This window comes from Antedon mediterranea, chromosome 4 (genome assembly GCF_964355755.1).
Source record: "Antedon mediterranea chromosome 4, ecAntMedi1.1, whole genome shotgun sequence".
NCBI lineage: Eukaryota > Metazoa > Echinodermata > Crinoidea > Comatulida > Antedonidae > Antedon > Antedon mediterranea.
Window position 1 is genome coordinate 26,158,993 of NC_092673.1, and position 18,879 is coordinate 26,177,871.

The 18,879-nt window shown below is 31.0% G+C and overlaps 1 protein-coding gene across 2 annotated transcripts in view; it reads right to left on the minus strand.

The window, feature by feature from the left end:
- The window catches only part of LOC140047055 (Kv channel-interacting protein 4-like), a 146,587-nt gene extending 127,995 nt beyond the window's left edge, over positions 1-18,592 (minus strand). Inside the window, exons 1-2 of one of the 2 annotated variants that reach the window (XM_072091854.1) lie at positions 18,419-18,592; positions 16,336-16,404 (exon numbers count right to left, since the gene is read on the minus strand). In XM_072091854.1, coding sequence (XP_071947955.1) covers positions 16,336-16,404; positions 18,419-18,446 — 97 coding nt within the window. In that variant the 5' untranslated portion in view covers positions 18,447-18,592. Of the gene's footprint in view, positions 1-16,335; positions 16,405-16,486; positions 16,526-18,418 lie in introns of those variants that run through there. The other variant, XM_072091855.1, reaches the window with a different exon arrangement.
- Positions 18,593-18,879: the final 287 nt, after the last annotated feature.

The window sequence follows — 18,879 nt, forward strand, 5'->3', positions numbered from 1 at the left end:
GAAGAGGCTACCCAGTATAAAGATAATAATAATAAAATTGTGGCCTTGCACTTTGTAATATCTAAGGTAGAATAGAAAGAAGTTGAAGGTAAAGTATGAGGCATTAACTACTTATGAATGATGAAGTAGAAAGTATGACCACCCACTGTCACTGGACTAATACAAAATGGTTCAACACTGTATGTACAGTGATTGAATTGAGACGATCACAGTCAGGTTTCCTTACTTAATAGCTGCAACCGTGTTAATTACACACAGGGAATTAACAGATTAAAGGTCTCTTGCATGTACCTTCAACTTGAATTATCATCTGTAAGAAACTTGAGCAGTAACAAAAGAAATGGCAGAGCAAAATTGGTGATATAGGGGTCAGGGGGATGAATGCGGCTTGCCTGGATAAGCATACTGATCACCCATTACCACAGAGACATGGTACGATCTATGAATCTGAACGACAAAAAAAAACAAATAAAACTACGACCTTGTGGCCACTAATCAAATATCAAAATCGTAGAAATATGTAATAAAAAATATGTAATAAAAAAGTTACATATGTTGTGTTTTTTTTATTGTGCTAGCAAAATTGATGTTTGTTTAAATTAAATTTTTCGATTAAAAATAAAAAATATATATATGTGAACTTCTTTTTAAAATTAACAGTGTTAACCATAATTAGGAGAGTCATATACAAAGCTCTTGAGGAAGAGGAATCAAATTAAGAATGGGATAGACTCCTATATCTCAAAATAGAAAAGACGACAACAAATATATTATATAATTATGACACAATTTTGATTTCTTTTGACCAACTAACAGTGAGCATGGATGACCTTGCTTGACACCGAATAACCAAATTTGTGATCAAGATGAAAGCATGCTCAATGCTCACAATATTTTCTCATGGCGCCGGACCAAATCCGGGCGTGACATGAAAGCAGCTTTGGCCTAATATAAGGAGATACAGTGTTATTCTGAAACAAGGGATTACAGTATACCATTTTCGTTTATGGTACACAAAACAAAGAAATGTTACCACATGACTCATACAATTATGCAAAATCTACTAGCAGTATACGATACTTCTGAAGCCAAATCATGAAATTCCAAGTTAAACATAAATTTGTATAGATTAAAGCTGAAAAGGTTGGTATAATCATGGAGGTACACTAAACATGACATAATTTGGTGAATATGTTTGGAATTTAAGTGCAAGTATACTTTATATCATAAATCTATAAAAGTATTGTAAACTAAGATACAAAGAGGCCTAATTAGTATAATCATCATCATATAATTAACTACAGTAGAGTAGAAAATATACCATTGCCACTAGGGAGGTAGTTTAAAATCTACCCATGGACCATTCCGGTTGTTTTGATAGCCCATGTGTTTGGATGCATGCAGGCAAAAACGAACAAATGTACAAATACTCTCTCTTAAAATAGATATATTCTGGAAAATTGTGAACATTAGTCACACAAAACAGGTTAATATTAATATTCCTTTTTAGTAGTTAAGACGTTTTTATAATGGCAGTTACCTTGAATAATGTAAACCCATTTGGATTAAGAATTTAGATTATTCTACTCTGCATATTAAACAGTGAATTTTATTTTTTTTTGTATTTTTATGTTAATCAAGTCGTGTCAACAAGGTGATACAAGGTCATAAATATTAACCCAGGAGGCCACTTTTAACTCATATTTCCAATATTAAATAATATGCAAAGTACAAAAGTTTAGCACTAATATAGAATACAGTAAACATCCATGTACAACACCTAACACAGTTCAATCTACTTGTAATGCTTAGAAAAACACAATTTTGTCACATGTATAAAAAAATCTTTGATTTACGTTTACTCTGAAACAGAAAGCAGGTCGTACTGAGAATTGGTTACATTTAATGTATTATATAGAGTTTAAATTCTTGTCTAGCTACAGTAGACGTATTACAGTAGTAGCAGCAAGTATCTACAGCATATATTCCAAAAGCAAAAATAATTCAACAATCAATCATAGAATAAATTTATTCAATTTGTCAATTCATTATAAGCTTTGGATCAATCAAGAAATGCCAATAGTTTAATACTTTCAATGGAGGTACATACATCCATCATGATTAATATTACTAATGAAAATAAACTTTAACACTATTTTTACACTATGGGATAATCAGGTCCCTAATTATAAACTGTATTCTAAAAGCTGGATTTGAGAAAACATGTCTACACAATTTATCTTTATTTAAGCAAAATTATATGGCGAGAGTAAATATATCTATGCAGCCTGTATAAACCCAAGTCCACTGTAATAAAAGGTACTCTTTTTAGGCACGCACTATGTAGTGCGGCTTGTCTGTGTATTTATTTTGTTCGTTTATTTACTAAATTGTTTTTTTGCCATGTATGTTGAGATCTATGGATTTATGCTTTATCTTATCTTATTTAAAGCAACATCACATTATAATTAGCATAAACTCGTAAACTATAACATTATAGTGTTTAGACTCTTCCGTTGTGTCACAGATTGAGGGAGACTATCCTGTAAAGACGAGTACATTTAAATGGTGGATAACTTTTGCATCATAGACGACACACGCATCCTTATACCCTTATCTTTCATAGCAAATAACAGGTCAGTGTCATAATGAGGTTCCACTAAATAGTTCATGGTTCAGACCAATAGTAATGGGTACAATACGAAAGCATGATGCTGTAGGTATAAACAAGCCTTAAATATTCATATTGATTGTTTGTGAAATGATATATCTGGAAAAAACTTGTACAGACCAATTATTCACGAGAGAAAAAAACGAAAAATGAATTGTGTCGGTAATCAGTGAAGCTCGAAAAACACATTTCCGCTGTAATTTTGTTTTGCAATTTTGAATAAAATAAACACAGAAGCTATAAGACGTAACATAATGTAAAGCAGCCATCTATAGCAATTTCTCTAAGATGCATATACTGTAATAAATGTTGCAAATGTATTACAATTGACAGCTTTCTATGTACACATTCATAGCTAGAAATAAACATGTATAGTTCATTCTATTTGTGCATTCATAAATATTCCTCAATTGATAGCGTTTTTGTGTCATTTACTGCTATGAATACTTTATTACCATTTTGTAGTGACATTTGTTACGCATCAAATTTCCAAACATGTTTTAAAAAATAAATATTGAATTTGTAGATTTTTAAATATCAATGACATCTATATATTCATCACATTTAAATATATATGCTATATTTTCGCTTGCACTGATAAAGAGCTAGTGTTGCCTGAAAGCTCTGCTAATTTTTCTGGGTGTTTTACTTTTTCGTTTTGATTTAGCTTTTTGCTTATTTTATTTTGTATCTCCATTGAGATCCACCCACAGCATTGTCATTATCTATATATAAATTATAGTTAATTCTGACATAGGCGAGTTCAATGGAAAAACTTCGGTACAAATCTCCGCCTTGGATACCTACCTGATCTATCTCAGATGTATCGTGAAATGTGAATTTGATAACATTAGTTTTCACTATTACGATATTGTTCCATATTTCTATCTTAGGAAGATATTATAAAGAGTAGATTTTCAACTCAATTTCAATTGTACGCGGGTCAAAGTAATTTCCGGGTTCACGATGAGTTCACCTTGCAACAACCTGGTTTAAACTAAGTTGGCCGTCATTTTTGTTTATTTTCGGAACGGACTGTGCGTGTAAAGGTACAGTAGTTAAAAAATAAAAATTATACTGCAAATTAATAAAGATCAAATTAAATATACGCCATAAAGCGATCGGAATATATTGTGGGGAATAGTATTATAAAATGACATAGGGAGATCGGATAATAAGACATTTTGTTTAAAATCAGTGAAATCCTGATAACAGTATTGAGTAAGCTGGCAGGAATAACTGTAAACTATCTGTGTTCTGTTAGGATCGAGATGTCTGCCCATGTTGCAAGCCGTCTAAAACGTCTTCTTTCTTTAGGTCGAAACGGCATAATTTGTCGCTGAAGTAAGTTTCAAAAGATGTTTAAATTAAATAATGTATTAATAAAAAGAATGGTATTTATTTGAATAAACGTCTTCCCAATAAAACATCACTTTGAATAATAATCCCTATCATCCTCCTCCCCCCCCCCCCCACCCCCCCCCCCCCCCCCCCAACCCAACTATCTAATAAACGCCTATCCACATTTATACACACAATATTGTATTATATTTATAATAACACAATTATACTATTTGTAGTAGAATTCATCGCACTGTTATCTACAATTTACCAAGCATTTGTTATTCTTTTTTACCACTTTTCATATCGCCCTTTTCAGTATTTTGCTTTTGGATTTGTTATATTTTATTTAATTTGTATATATTATTTTACGTTATCCATATTCCTTCACTTGCACCGATGAAGGGCTAGTGTTGCCCGAAAGCTCTGCTAACTTTTCTGGCTGTTTTACTTCTCGTTTTGATTTAGCTTTTCGCTTTTATTTTGTATCTCCATTGAGATCCAGCCACTGATACCCACAGCATTGTCATTTTGTATCTCCATTGAGATCCGCCACTGATACCCACAGCATTGTCATTTTTTTAGTAATTTGCCTTTGGATTGATATATTATTTTAATGTATACCTTTTATTTGTAACAAGGGACCGGCACACAACTTTTACAAATTACTATCGATTGACCAAAGATCAAAGCGTTTAATTTTGTGTTTGAATTATTCAGATTCTTTTAACCAAACACCAAGGTAAAATCTGATTGTAATGTAATTGCTTCTTAATACATTTGACCATATCAATACAACAGGGATGTGATGTTATTGATTTGATTTTGAATCTTGTAATAATAATATCAAATCACAGAAAATAAGATCATCATGACTTCAAAGAAATACATCTCTACTAGAAAATAAGCTGATATGATACGGACTGACGTAGCTTACACCCTTGCTGTTCTCATTGAAAATAAGCTGATATGATACGGACTGACGTAGCTTACACCCTTGCTGTTCTCATTGAAAATAAGCTGATATGATACGGACTGACGTAGCTTACACCCTTGCTGTTCTCATTGAAAATAAGCTGATATGATACGGACTGACGTAGCTTACACCCTTGCTGTTCTCATTGAAAATAAGCTGATATGATACGGACTGACGTAGCTTACACCCTTGCTGTTCTCATTGAAAATAAGCTGATATGATACGGACTGACGTAGCTTACACCCTTGCTGTTCTCATTGAAAATAAGCTGATATGATACGGACTGACGTAGCTTACACCCTTGCTGTTCTCATTGAAATAAGCTGATATGATACGGACTGACGTAGCTTACACCCTTGCTGTTCTCATTGAAAATAAGCTGATATGATACGGACTGACGTAGCTTACACCCTTGCTGTTCTCATTGAAAATAAGCTGATATGATACGGACTGACGTAGCTTACACCCTTGCTGTTCTCATTGAAAACCAAGATTCGTCAAATATGTAGTGGCTCATCATTGGTAACTGCCAAACCAACTACATCGAACATTAGGGCGTTATTGCATTATAACATCCCTTTAATAAGTAACATACATGGCCAATTACGCATAAAATGTCACAGTGTACATTACTATAGTTCGGTATCCAAACATCAAAGGCTGGCATTTTGTACTCTTCTGTTACTTAATCAAATGAAAAGCATACATTATTTATTCTACAACAACTGGTAGATGATTATAGTGATTATGATAATTTAACAAACTGTGAACAAAATTGTGGACAACAATCAACCATTTTGAATGTACCAGAACGCTTTCTAATTCACAGCAGCAGGTGCAGTAAAATATCAAAGTGTAACATAACATCATGTCAAATATTATATTAAATCAATTTCAAACTCAGAAATCATTAAGAATTCTCTGAAAACAGTTGGTATTATTATAATGTACAGATGAATACATTTCTGCATAACAGAATGTGGTATTTAAAAAAAAACAGGAATTTTAAAAAAAGGTAGAAAATGACATTTATTTTATTATCATGAAAAATCCAAAGATGAATGAATGGAAATGGTGGTAAACCACAAAAGGAAAAAAAAAGAAGTACTACATAATAATATAAAGGTACTTTTAAAGCAAAAAAGGGGTGGATCCAGCATTATAGATTAGGTGGGAGATAATAAATGATAAAATTATCCGTCAGGTTGCAGAAAAACCAAAATAGTCATTATTTTATTTTTTAAAAACATGGCTGTTAATTTTTTTTTTTTAGGTGGGGGGAGTGCTAAAATATTATATATAACACTATAGAACAGTACTGTTAGAGAATTTCGAGGAGGGAGAAGAAAATAACTAGAAACAACAAGTTATAGATATTGGGAGAATTAAAGAGAAATGTAAAATAAAGCTCTGTCTAGTTTGATGTGCCCAAATATGGTAGTGATACATGCTTAAATATAGCAGTGATATGACATCATCATGTCCAAATATGGGCACATCACATTTTTGTTGTCACAAAGTTTGATAGTGAAGAAAGGTGTACCAAAGGAAACGCATTAAAACAAAAAGATTATATATTATAAGATTATGTCCAATTTGTTTTCATTATGCAAAATAGGAACTACATATTTATATAAAAAAAACAATAATTACCTGAATCATAACATTAACAGTTACTATCCAAAGGCAAATTACAATAAAGTTTTATGAGACTTGACAAATCTAAAAATAGATCAGCTTTTTAAATTTATTTCTTGTAGAAACTAATATAGGTCTACATGTGTGGACCAATATACAGTACAATGGATTCAATAAATAAATGTGTAAATTCAAAAGGTTAAAAAACTCTAGTTTCTATTCAACATTCTAATTGGAAAAGAAAAAGCGTACATTGTAATTAAGGAAAAAAATTCTCGATCTATACAAAATAATGTATTTTAACCGAGAAACAACTTTTTCTAGGTCAGCTAATTAGAGAAAAACAAGAATTTCTGAAAAAAAGAATGTATCTTGTTGAATATATGGTTGGTTATTGTATATCTAAGGTAAATTTCAAGTGTGTATGTGAAGTCTGGTGACATAGGCCTATTTTCCAGCTTGGACATTAACTGTTGATCCACTATATGTACATATATATATTATACAGGAGGATGGGAACTTACTGGAAGGTTGAAGTCGAAATTTAGATTAAGAGTTATGTTGTAGTAAAGAAGGAATCATATTTAAGTGAATGAAATAAAGAAAAGGAAAAGAATTCTTCTAAATGCCAGAAAAACTCTATTGATAAAAAAAAATATTGTAAAGAGGAGTTGAAAAGTAAATTCTTTACTAAGCAGTAATGGTGACGAGAGGAGGCCAGAGGTAGCTGTGAGGGAGATGAAGAGAGGACGAGGAGAATGTGTTGAGATGAGGAGACAGGAGAAGATATAGTGGCTAGAAGATGGCAAGGAGGAGGCGAGAGGGTGATGATATGAGATGGTAGATTGAAGAAAGGGTTGCCATTAATCAACATTATTAATAGATGGTAGTTGAAAAAAATCTCTACTGGCAGTGTATGCAACAAATGCTTTTATCTAATTCATTCACTGTAGTATGTAAAATGTACATAATTATTGAAAGTGAAAGTACTGTTAGTAGTCTAAGGAAGAAACCAGTAAACACTAGTACATTGTATATATGCATGCATAAATATAACATGGACATTATGCAAACTAAACAACACTGCCATTTGCATTCAACCAATGACTGACTTTACGAGACTCAGAACATTGTATGATCCCAAGGTAACCACAACCAAGTAAGTATGTACTAAAATATACACCAAATAAAGACAACTTGTACAATTCCCAAATCAGTCACATTACTGTAGTGTAATAACTTCATTTGCTGTATCAACAGCTGCTAATTTGCCGTATGAATGTTGCTATGGTTTAAATACTATCCATGTAAACTTCAAGACGGTGAAAAGCTTTCAGCTATACGTGGCCCACATATAAAAATAAAGTGGATAGGACATACCAGCAATAATGTTTAATAGAAAGACCACATAAATAATAAGTACATATTGATAATTTATATTATTATTTATTCATTTGATGCCTACAATTTTTGGATGTGGTTGAAAATGTTGAAAATTTTGATAACTACAAAAAATAAAATAATATAATAAAAAAAAGGACAAGGGCAAGGCCGCTTAATAATTTTGAAATATGAATATATACCGATTGAAACAAATAATTCTTATAATATTTGGAAAGAAATTTTGTCATCAGGTCAATTAAGAAATTAAGCTCAATAGGTAGAAATTATATATGATTTAATTTAAACTCTTCAATAACATAAAAAATAGGTCAAATAAAATTGCTCTGATTTTGTATTCTTCCAGCAAACAGTTTTACAATTTCATTGCAAATCAAACATTTTTTTTTTAGAAATGTTCACAAAAACGTATATCTCCCTTGGGATGGCTATGTAATTTGAATTCTTTAAAGGAAGATAAATTAAAAACCATCAAATTATTTTGACAATCAGAATAAAAAATATGGATGATGAGATGAATCTATCAAAAAAATAATGTACATGTTTTCAAAAATACCATAAAGTTCAGATGTTGTCGTTTATGGAAAACACATAGTTACAATTTTAAACATGTTCTAAATAAATTAAGTTTTAGGTTTAAACATAGAGATATTATATAATATCTCTATGGTTTAAACTCTTAAAATGAGCTTTTTTTGTGGTGGCCAGTTGTGGATCCAGGATTTTAAATTAGGAAGAGCAAAAAAATGAAAAATTGCTTTGATTAATATCAGGTTCCCAGTAATCATTATTGTGGAATCAACAGTAATAAACCATAGAGATATTATAGTTCACTATAATATCTCTATGAATAAACAAACATTAACAATATCTATGTACTGTATTTATATCTGGACCTTAAATATTTTTATCTGAAATATATATATATAGATAATATATATAACTTTTATAATTTTTTAGTGTATTCAATATTTGTTTTAATCATCGTTATATGTATTTTTTTACATTAAATCGGCAATGCATAAACAAAGATTGTACACATAGGTCAACAAAGATGAATGATAATAAACCAATATTACTATTTAAAATATGTAAACAAGAAAGTCTTCCAATATACCAATTATTTAAAGTTCAATGAGCTTCTACGGTATAGTAAAATACAATGTTAAAAGATATAAACAAATTATATGTCAAAAAGCATAAATTTACAGGTACTAAATAAGTTTGCAAAGTCAATATAATTTAATTACAATAATCAATAATAATAATCAATAATCAATATAATTTAATTACAATAATCTAAACACGAAATGTATTATTAATATTAAATGCATGGCTTAGAGATTATTTTTACAATAGACAAACATAGCATTAACAACCAATCAACCAATATTTAAATGTTATGTTATCAATTCTGCCGACTAATATATATTACTAGTTAACTAAGTCCTAACTTATTTCTCCATGCTATAACTAACTAATATATAACTTTCGAGAACAGTATAAAATAATAGAAAAGAAATATGCTACAGAAGGAATAACATGGGAAGACAGAGAACATACACAAATTAGATGTAATGATTTGATTAGCTTTATTCTGTTGACATATCAACAGAGTAAAGGTGAATGGGTACTTGTTGATTTGAAAAGAGTAAAGGTAATGATAAAACAAGATGGAGGCTGTTTTTTCAGTAAGTTATCAATCAATTGTATGCTCATCTAAAACTCTGTCTACACTATCAAACTTTATGTGACAAAAAAATGTCCATATGTGGACATGATTATGTCATCCAACTACCATATTTTGGCGTATCACTACCATTTTTGGGCATATCACTACCATATTTGGAACCATCAAAGCAAGATACAAGATGCAATGATAAGATCGATTGTGAAGAATTGCTGTCAGGTCTGGTGCAAACAGTCCGAAGAAGGTTTGGACAGATAAAACTATTGACGATAAAAAAGTTCTTAAACAATCGGATATTAGGTTGATAGTATCAAACAAACTTTGCGAATACAACAATTGGAGTGGGTCACAACAAAGGAAAACTGTAGATATACTAAGAGCAAACATCTTTAAAATGAAATGTGTGCTTATTTACTATATTACATGGTTCAGTGGTTCTACAGTAGAGCCACTGGCTTGTCAAATTAGCCCCAGTTCCAGCAACTAGGCTTATTTTAACACGAGATCTACATTTTATAAACAGTTGATTCGGTTACACCTAGATATTTTATAGTATTAATATCAAAACCCTGCAGTATTATAATGAGACAAATGCCATATTTTTTTTGCATCCTAATTAACATATGCATTGAATAAGAATATGTCATGTCTTGATAACTGCATACAATTCGTATTTTTTTATATAATATTCTAGTGGAGTATTTGTATTTGTAATGAACATATGAGATGCATCATTGACTCAAACAGCTATGCTTGACAATTCTGCGTTGATAGTCATTGGAAAATCTTGGCTACACTAATTATGGTTCGTCTATTTCAAAGATCAGTGATGTTAGAGAGCAACATCGAAATAGTTTAATCAAATAGGGATGGAATATCGTGGAAACTAGAATTTCTCAATGATTTCTTCTTCATAAAGGAAAAATAACAAATGTTCAATAGGATTTAGATCAATAAACATGAAAGTGGTCCTTCATTGGAGACATGATTTGGATTTGAATTTGAATTGAGTTTCAAAAATGAATCACCCCTAACACCAGGAAGATAACAACTTTTTCTTTGCATGGCGTCGATATTACCTAAACTGAAGTAAAAATCAACGACAGTAGCAATTTAGTGATATTTTTAGTTGGATCAAATAATACAAACAAAGCAAACTGAGCAGAGAGTTTGAGAATTCTGGAGTTTTCCCAGATTTCTGCAAAAAGAAAACTAGAAAATGTGTAAGAAAAACAATATTAGAAAATAAAATACATGAAAGACCATCTCTCATTCTCCTCATCATCCATCCTCTAAAACAATATCCGTTCACATTTAATTTATTGCTGGAAAAGACCGAAAACGGATCAATTGAAATCGCATATAAATTCAATTGAAGCGTGTTATGAACAATCTACGGAGCACAACAACAAACTGCGTAGAAGATGAAGCAAATTGTAACTTGTCATCTCCATTCTAGTGTAAAACATTTTAATTTCCTTTTATCGGGATAGCACTGGTACTCACGTTGACAGTAATGGGGCTATAGTAGGTAGATGATGATGACGATCAACCTAAAGCCTTGTCTACACTATCAAACCTTATGTGACAACAAAATGTGATCTGCCCTTATATGGACATGATGATGTCATATCACTAGAGCCAGAAACAGTGGACGTTTCGATCTAGTTGTCAGGGACGCTTCGTCCGAAATTTATGGGAAATTAGGTTGGAATGTCTGTGATTTTTAAATATTGCTTTGTGGATACAGTACTTCAGCATCAAATATTAGCTCAATTCTTGTGAAGATAAAATATAAACTGGTATCTATGCCTATACTTTGGTTTACTTTGAACTTTTACCTGCCTATAGTGCATATCAGCAAATAAGTAGTTTTTACAGAATGTGTCTTTTAACAACGATAGAGCAGGACTACCTCCTTTGAACAAAATCAAATATTTACACAGTAAAGTCATAAACACAGTGCCCTTTTGTGTTCACTTTTCTTTGGAGAAACAGAAAACTGTTCGCTTTAGTAAATATAGCTTAGTATGTGACTCAATTGTATGTTCAGAAATAAATGTGAAAATAGTGAATATATTTTTATATAAATTAAGCTTTGTTCACACTACTGCATCAAATTAGTGTGCTTAAATATGGTAGTGATATGTTGTCATCGTATCCATATAGAGGCACATCACATTTTTTGTCACTGAAAGTTTGATAGTGTAGACAAGACTTTAGAATCGTTCAATGGTACTTTAGTAAATTAATTTCATGACGTTAGCTGATAAAGGTCGTCCTTTGTCGGCTGGATGACAAAGGTTTGCTAGTCTTTTAACCTTAACGACTTTAATAACTTACATTGAAGGATCAAGTTACCAACTTTAATTTTAATTAATACATTAATGATAACGATATTCCACATGCATTCGGCCTATTTGACCAACAACGTGGCGTTATTTTAAATTCCAATATTTTCATTACTGCTTTAAAATTAGATGTAATTCAGGTTGTTCGTGGTGGGAAGTAAAGGTCGAGTAAAACTGACCTGCGAAAACGATTGACCTAGTTCTGAAGTCATTGCTGACTAACAACAATAATGTTGGCTTAAAGTCTTCTAGCGTAAAATAACGAGAGAAGTCTACCATTTACATTCAAGATAAATTTATGGTTATGTAGTTTTAAACATACCATTATTTTTGCGTTTTACCTTTTATATTGAATATATTTAATGACCATAGAAAATAACAAAACAAAAGTGAATGTTTTGATTAAAATATTAATATAACCATGTATAGTACACAAAACAGATAAATAATTTTATTGCAGTACAATTATTACTTATTACTACTGTATTACTATAGGGTGGGATTTTATATGGGTATGGATATGTAGCCACTTCACCTTAATACTACAGAATAGTTTTCTCGTTGTCGATTTATTGATGGTGAATACTTTTATAGGTATATTATTATTATTATTTATAAGTAATACCAATATTGGAAGAAAAACGATGATATATTTAGGTTTAAATTATTAAATGTGTCTTCTAAATTCTTTACATATTTGCAAGCAATCTATATTATGAATGTTACAATCAATTAATATACATACAAATATGAATAATTAACTAACAGAACATTTTTATCAACTTTTCCTGCATTATGGATAGCTACCACAAATGACATTTGAATAAGAATATTAAACATCACTTAATATGCAAAAACGTGCATAATCAATTAACATATTGTGTTGCTTTATTTTTTTTAAATTTGTAAAATACATTGTTATATATTTCTTAAGCAAATTTCTGAATACCATTGACTCAATAGATAAAAGCAGTGAGTATGCTCAGCAATCATTAAGACATGTTAAATTACGTTTGATTACAAACTGCACAATTTTATCCACAGCTTGTTCAGTGAAGGTGATGTTTGCATCTAATTATGTATATGAAAACAGAGATCTATATGTGAAATTAATGAACACAGTGATAAGGTGATAATTTTAAAACATTATAGACAGTTATCACTATTGTCGATGGAATTTCTGCTCTTCCTCCTCCTCCTCCAAAATAATATTAATTTTCATCTTCATTTTTTAATTAAATTCTTGTCCACCTTACTAAACTAAAAAAAAATTACTAATTGTCATCCATTCATTAAAGGTAGACATTTTGGTTATATAATGATATGTACATGTTAGAATGTGGATATGGTTATAATGGAACATGGTGTACACATTTCTTTATCCTCAACCAACAGTGCTTGTCTTACTACAAAATTAACAACACAATAAAAACCATAAAATAATTTCCTCATAAACACCACCATTCCCCACCTCCAACTCAAATTGTGATTACAATACTTGTCTTTTAAGGTATAAACCATATTATTCTCTCAGGCAACTTACAATTTGGCAAAATCTATTGCAGGTTGTACCAGAATGTGAATTACACGCTGTCGAACAGTGCCACATTATAGTAGGGACTTTACGAAACAGGACGGTTAGGGGAGGACGACGGAGATTCTGTGTTCGCTAGAGTGTAAAATCATAAACATACGACATAGCCGTATCATCTAGCATAAACACCATAGAACCGTTTGTAACCAAAAATAGCCCTACCTGAATGAACCACCTGAGCAAAATATATATATACCGTATATTGTCTTTTGCTCACAATATTTACATCTAAACTGACACCTTGTATTTCTGATTATACTTTTATTGAATTTTTATTTATATTTATGACTAAATAATACTTCTTATGTGAATAAAGATCTTGAATAATAATTTTGATATAAAATCCATAAACTACTAAAAAATTGAATAAAGATATAAATATCATTCATTTTCTGTATAAATTAATTAATTAAATAATTTCATATTTATGCACAATATTCTTTTAAATATCGATATTTCTGTTGCCAAGCAGAAAAAAATAATACCTTTGCAACCATTAATTAATCATCATCAATTAAATACCTATTATTAGCTGGGATTACAAGAGGCAATTTGTAATATTATCATATCAATAATTTTAATTTATTAATAACTCAATTATTATTAATGGAGGTTATAAATCAACCTATTAAGATATTCGTTGGAATTAACAGCACAAATCCCCAATTATCAAAATGAACAATATTTAATAGTGCAATAGGAATGGGTTGTGCTATACATGATAGATGCGACAATATGCTTGTAATGATTGAATATTTTTTACTTGGAGGATAGCTGCCATTGTATAACAGCCATGTTGTCCAGAAGACAGGAGGAAATTCGGACCACAGCTTTGATACGAGCGTTAAGCCTTGCCTATACCCTCAAACTTTATGCGACAAAAAAATGTGATGTGCCCATATATGGACATGATGATGTCATATCACTACCACATTTGGGCATCATATTTGGGCACATCGCAGTAGTGATGGTGTAGTTTGATAGTGTAGACAGGGCTTTAATTTATAATGGAACAGTAGAATCCCTGCTTTGGGACATCACTATTCAGGGGTAACTTCCCATGAAAAAATGGGGTGCAGGGAAAATATATGCATCAATACTATGACCATTCTATGAACTATTATTAATGGAACATTTTTATTGGGTCCCAAAGTTGTTTTCTCAAAAGTGGTTATACTGTATATATATCTTTTGGGAAGTGGACATTGATTACGATGTATTCAATAACTGTACAACATGTACTAGGGAATTTTTTCACATGTTTTAGTTGAACTTCCCTGCACTGATTATAAAAGCAAATATTTGCCGAATCATCATACAAACACATTTTGTCTTGGTATTTAACTAATTTACCCAAGTGTAAGCAATTCTGCCATCTTTACGCATCGAACATTCAGTCCACAAAGAGGTCAAAAGATACTATACCCTTCAGTATCACAGGTATCAGCTACAAATATTATTGTTGATATCAAGTTAGCAGAAAATAAAAATATAACGTAATTAAATATATCAAATGAACTTATATTTACATCATTTAGAGTTTCACTCTTTTTTTCAGACTATTTTAAAAATAACTTTGACATTAAACATTGAGAATAAATATAAAAATGTTATTAAAATGAAAAATAGTATTTATAAATCACATTATTATAATTTTGATGATTGATTTGATTGCAGGTGAGAAAGCTAAATGTAGTCATGTGACATAGATACGCTAATACCCTAGGTAATGGAATTCAATAATATCTTAAAAACTTCTATTTTCATATCTCGTTATGATGCAGGAATGTCATTAAACATATTTGATCCAAAAAATGTCTTAATACGACCCGTTCTGAATATTGTTCAATTTTACATTTAAATGTAATACTGGTTTATAATATGCAGTAATTACTAGTGTAAATAAATACATTTTTGAAGGAGATGTTAAACTTGATTTAAATAAAATAAATGATTATGATTACGTGTTTTGATAATTTATGCGAGAATGATTTTGATATGGTTATTGAATTTCTTGATAATTGTGCACATTTTTTTTATTGACATGGAGACCCGATCCTACTACAGTAATAGCTTTGTGTGGTGTGTGCATGTCTGCTGGTGCCTATTGTGTTTATTAGGAGAGAATTCTTGTAGGGCCTACTGTATTATGTAACATGGTATCAAATAATAGGTGAAAGGTCACCATATAAACAGGGGGGGGGGGAAACAATGTTGAATTGAGAAAGTAGGCATACACTAAATTTCAATTTAATTGTGACATTTAGCGTATGTAATAAGTGTGTATACAGTATGCAATAAATAAAGTGAAGAATCCGGTATCTATTTGTAATAAAAAATGGTAGCATTTAATTTGTAGAACTGTCAACAACATACAGCTGTCAGTCACTAGGCAGACGATCAACGTCACCCACATGCTAAATAATTCGCGAGAAAAAACCTTTAATTTCCCTGAAAATGAAAACCAAATAATACGATTCTAAAAATACGAAGTCTGGTATCTGAAAATTAAGTAAATACTATGCTGAATTGTAAATATCTGTCGACCATTACAGAGAGCAGTATATAAATTAATTGCAACTTAATAGCAGTCGCCATAGAAAGTTATCGATTTAATGGAGCGAGAGTACTGATGATGATGCCTAGAAATGCCGGGTAGGATTACTTACTTACCATTTACTCCTTGATCTCCCTCTTCCGCTCCCTTCTTCTTCTTCTTGTTTTTCTTCAGAGCCGCTCCCACTGGAAAACAAAATAACCAACAATAATTACTAAATATGATATCTAAAACCCAAAACATCACAAATAACGTAGGCTTACTTACTCATTGATTATAATAATACTCCCTCCTTCTTGAGCTTACTCCAGCAGGTAAGAAGTGCTTATAATATTTTAACTGTCGCGCAAATGCAAACCCTACAGCGCCCTCTCTTGGATATCAACTTTCTAATAATGATAATATAATGTACATACAGTACTGTAATTTAAGCAATAGGCCTACATAAAAATGTTTAACAGTTTTGGGGTTTTTTTTTTGTTTTTTTGTTTTTTTATTTCATTTCTAAAAGAACAACAATACAAAAAGGGTTTAATAGTTTACTGAGATTAATTATGAAGTAACTTTTGAATGCATAAGTCACAGTTTTTATTGTAGCCCATCTCAACCCATCTAAAACAAAATATAAGCCTACTATCAAATTAAACAAAATAAATAAAATAGCAGCGCATTAATTCGCCGCATCTCTCACACTCTTCTAGACTATAAGTACCTTTTTCAACAAATATAAAATATATACAAAGAATAATATTCTTTTTTATAACTATTCTTTCAATTGCATAGGAGGCCGATCAAATTCACGAACAAAATGATGCCTGTATTTTCTTCGAGTGTGTGTGTTGTGGTTGTGTAATCAATTGAATGGCTAATTTCTAGAGCAAGATAATGTCATTGAAAACGTTTGCCATGACAATTTACAACAAAAATGATTGTCATCGATTTATGGATTTGATTATAATTCTCGGACCATAACTACTTGCTCTCTAAACTATAGAGGGCGATAGAACACAATACGGTATCTTGTGTTACTTTAATGTTCACACATGTGCATTCCAAAACATTAAATTTTATACAAGTATTTATAGTATGTATTTACATTGTGTTAATACGATCAATAATAAATAGATTATCGTATTATTTGACGTGGACAATCTGTAAACAGTAGATATATTGACGGCAATATGAAGATTAAAACAAAGACGATTAAGATATTGATGCTAGGCCTACCAAAGTGTGATACCAGTGAAGAGTTAAATTACTTTAATTTAACTCTTCCCTTGTGATACATGAAAGATAATGGGCAGAGATGAAGATATTTAGGATGGGATGATAATGTTATTTACGTCATGATTGTGGTGGCGGGGTGTGTGTGCTTGTGCAATTTGTTATCGAAACAATACTCCATAGCCAGTAGGCAAATTTAGATACTCTTTTAAAAAAGTCTCCACAACCTATCTCGAAAAAATCCCGTCAGTATCTTAATTGACTAAATGTATATTTATTATAAGCATAGGCCTACAATGTACACTAACTTAATGTTTTCAGTGACATTAAACATGAAAATAAATACAGCTTAATTGGCTTTTGCAACTCTAGCAATGAACTTACCATACTTTAAAGAAATATGTGTTACACTTGTAATTAACAGATATCAATCATTATGTTAGTGATGATGATTATGATGTACGTTCATTATAATCATGAATAATGATCGTCCATCATTTTATCATCATAATCATTAAATAATCATCATCATTATTAGTATGTACTTTATTAATTATCACTTTAGTAATGGTTTAGTGTAGGTCTTAGTTAAACTAATACAATTCGCAGTGCAGTTCATTATTATAGGCCTATTCATATTTTCACAAATAAAAAATGGATTTAAATCCGCTTATATACTTTAATTTATATCATTCTAATCAACTTTAAAATAAGATTGAATTTGTCTAATCCTGATATCAAAATGTATTTTATTGTACAGTGTACAGTACTTCATATTTTAACGTATATGAATTAGGTAATTAGCGGAAAACTGATGGAATTCCATTGTGTTATGAAATCGATTAAGCCTTAATAACTTAATACAAGTTTCGACACAAAGCATTCAATAAGTCACATTTGTACAAACTATTACATCGCACTCTGTAGAAGAAGCGAACTTCAAATGAAAAAAAATAAACAACAAAAGAAACGAACCTTGCGTTGTAGCTGCCGCCGCTGCCATCGTCGTACAGTTACCGAGTTGTAATTAGCTTACGAAATAAACAAATATGAGGACTATAAACACACGTCTAGCATATCCAATAGGTCGGGTTAACTGAACGATTTGATATTTTATTATTTGTGTGTAGTTAAGTCTGCTATGAATGATCTATACTTCATTAGAACACAGTGTGTATGCTTTATGCCACGAACGATCGTTTTTCGATCGAATCCAACTGCATTATGCCCAGTGAGTTGTAACCATATATTTTGTGTACACTTGGTTGGTCTCCCAAATTTAATTGTAATATTATGCTTATATATAGAACCATACGTCGTCAGATCAGTGACAAACACAATTGACGCATGCTTACAAGAGCCTATGATATTTTCATAAACGTTTGCACGCGCGCGTAAATAATCTACCATTTTTCATCAGCAATTAATCGCGCGCG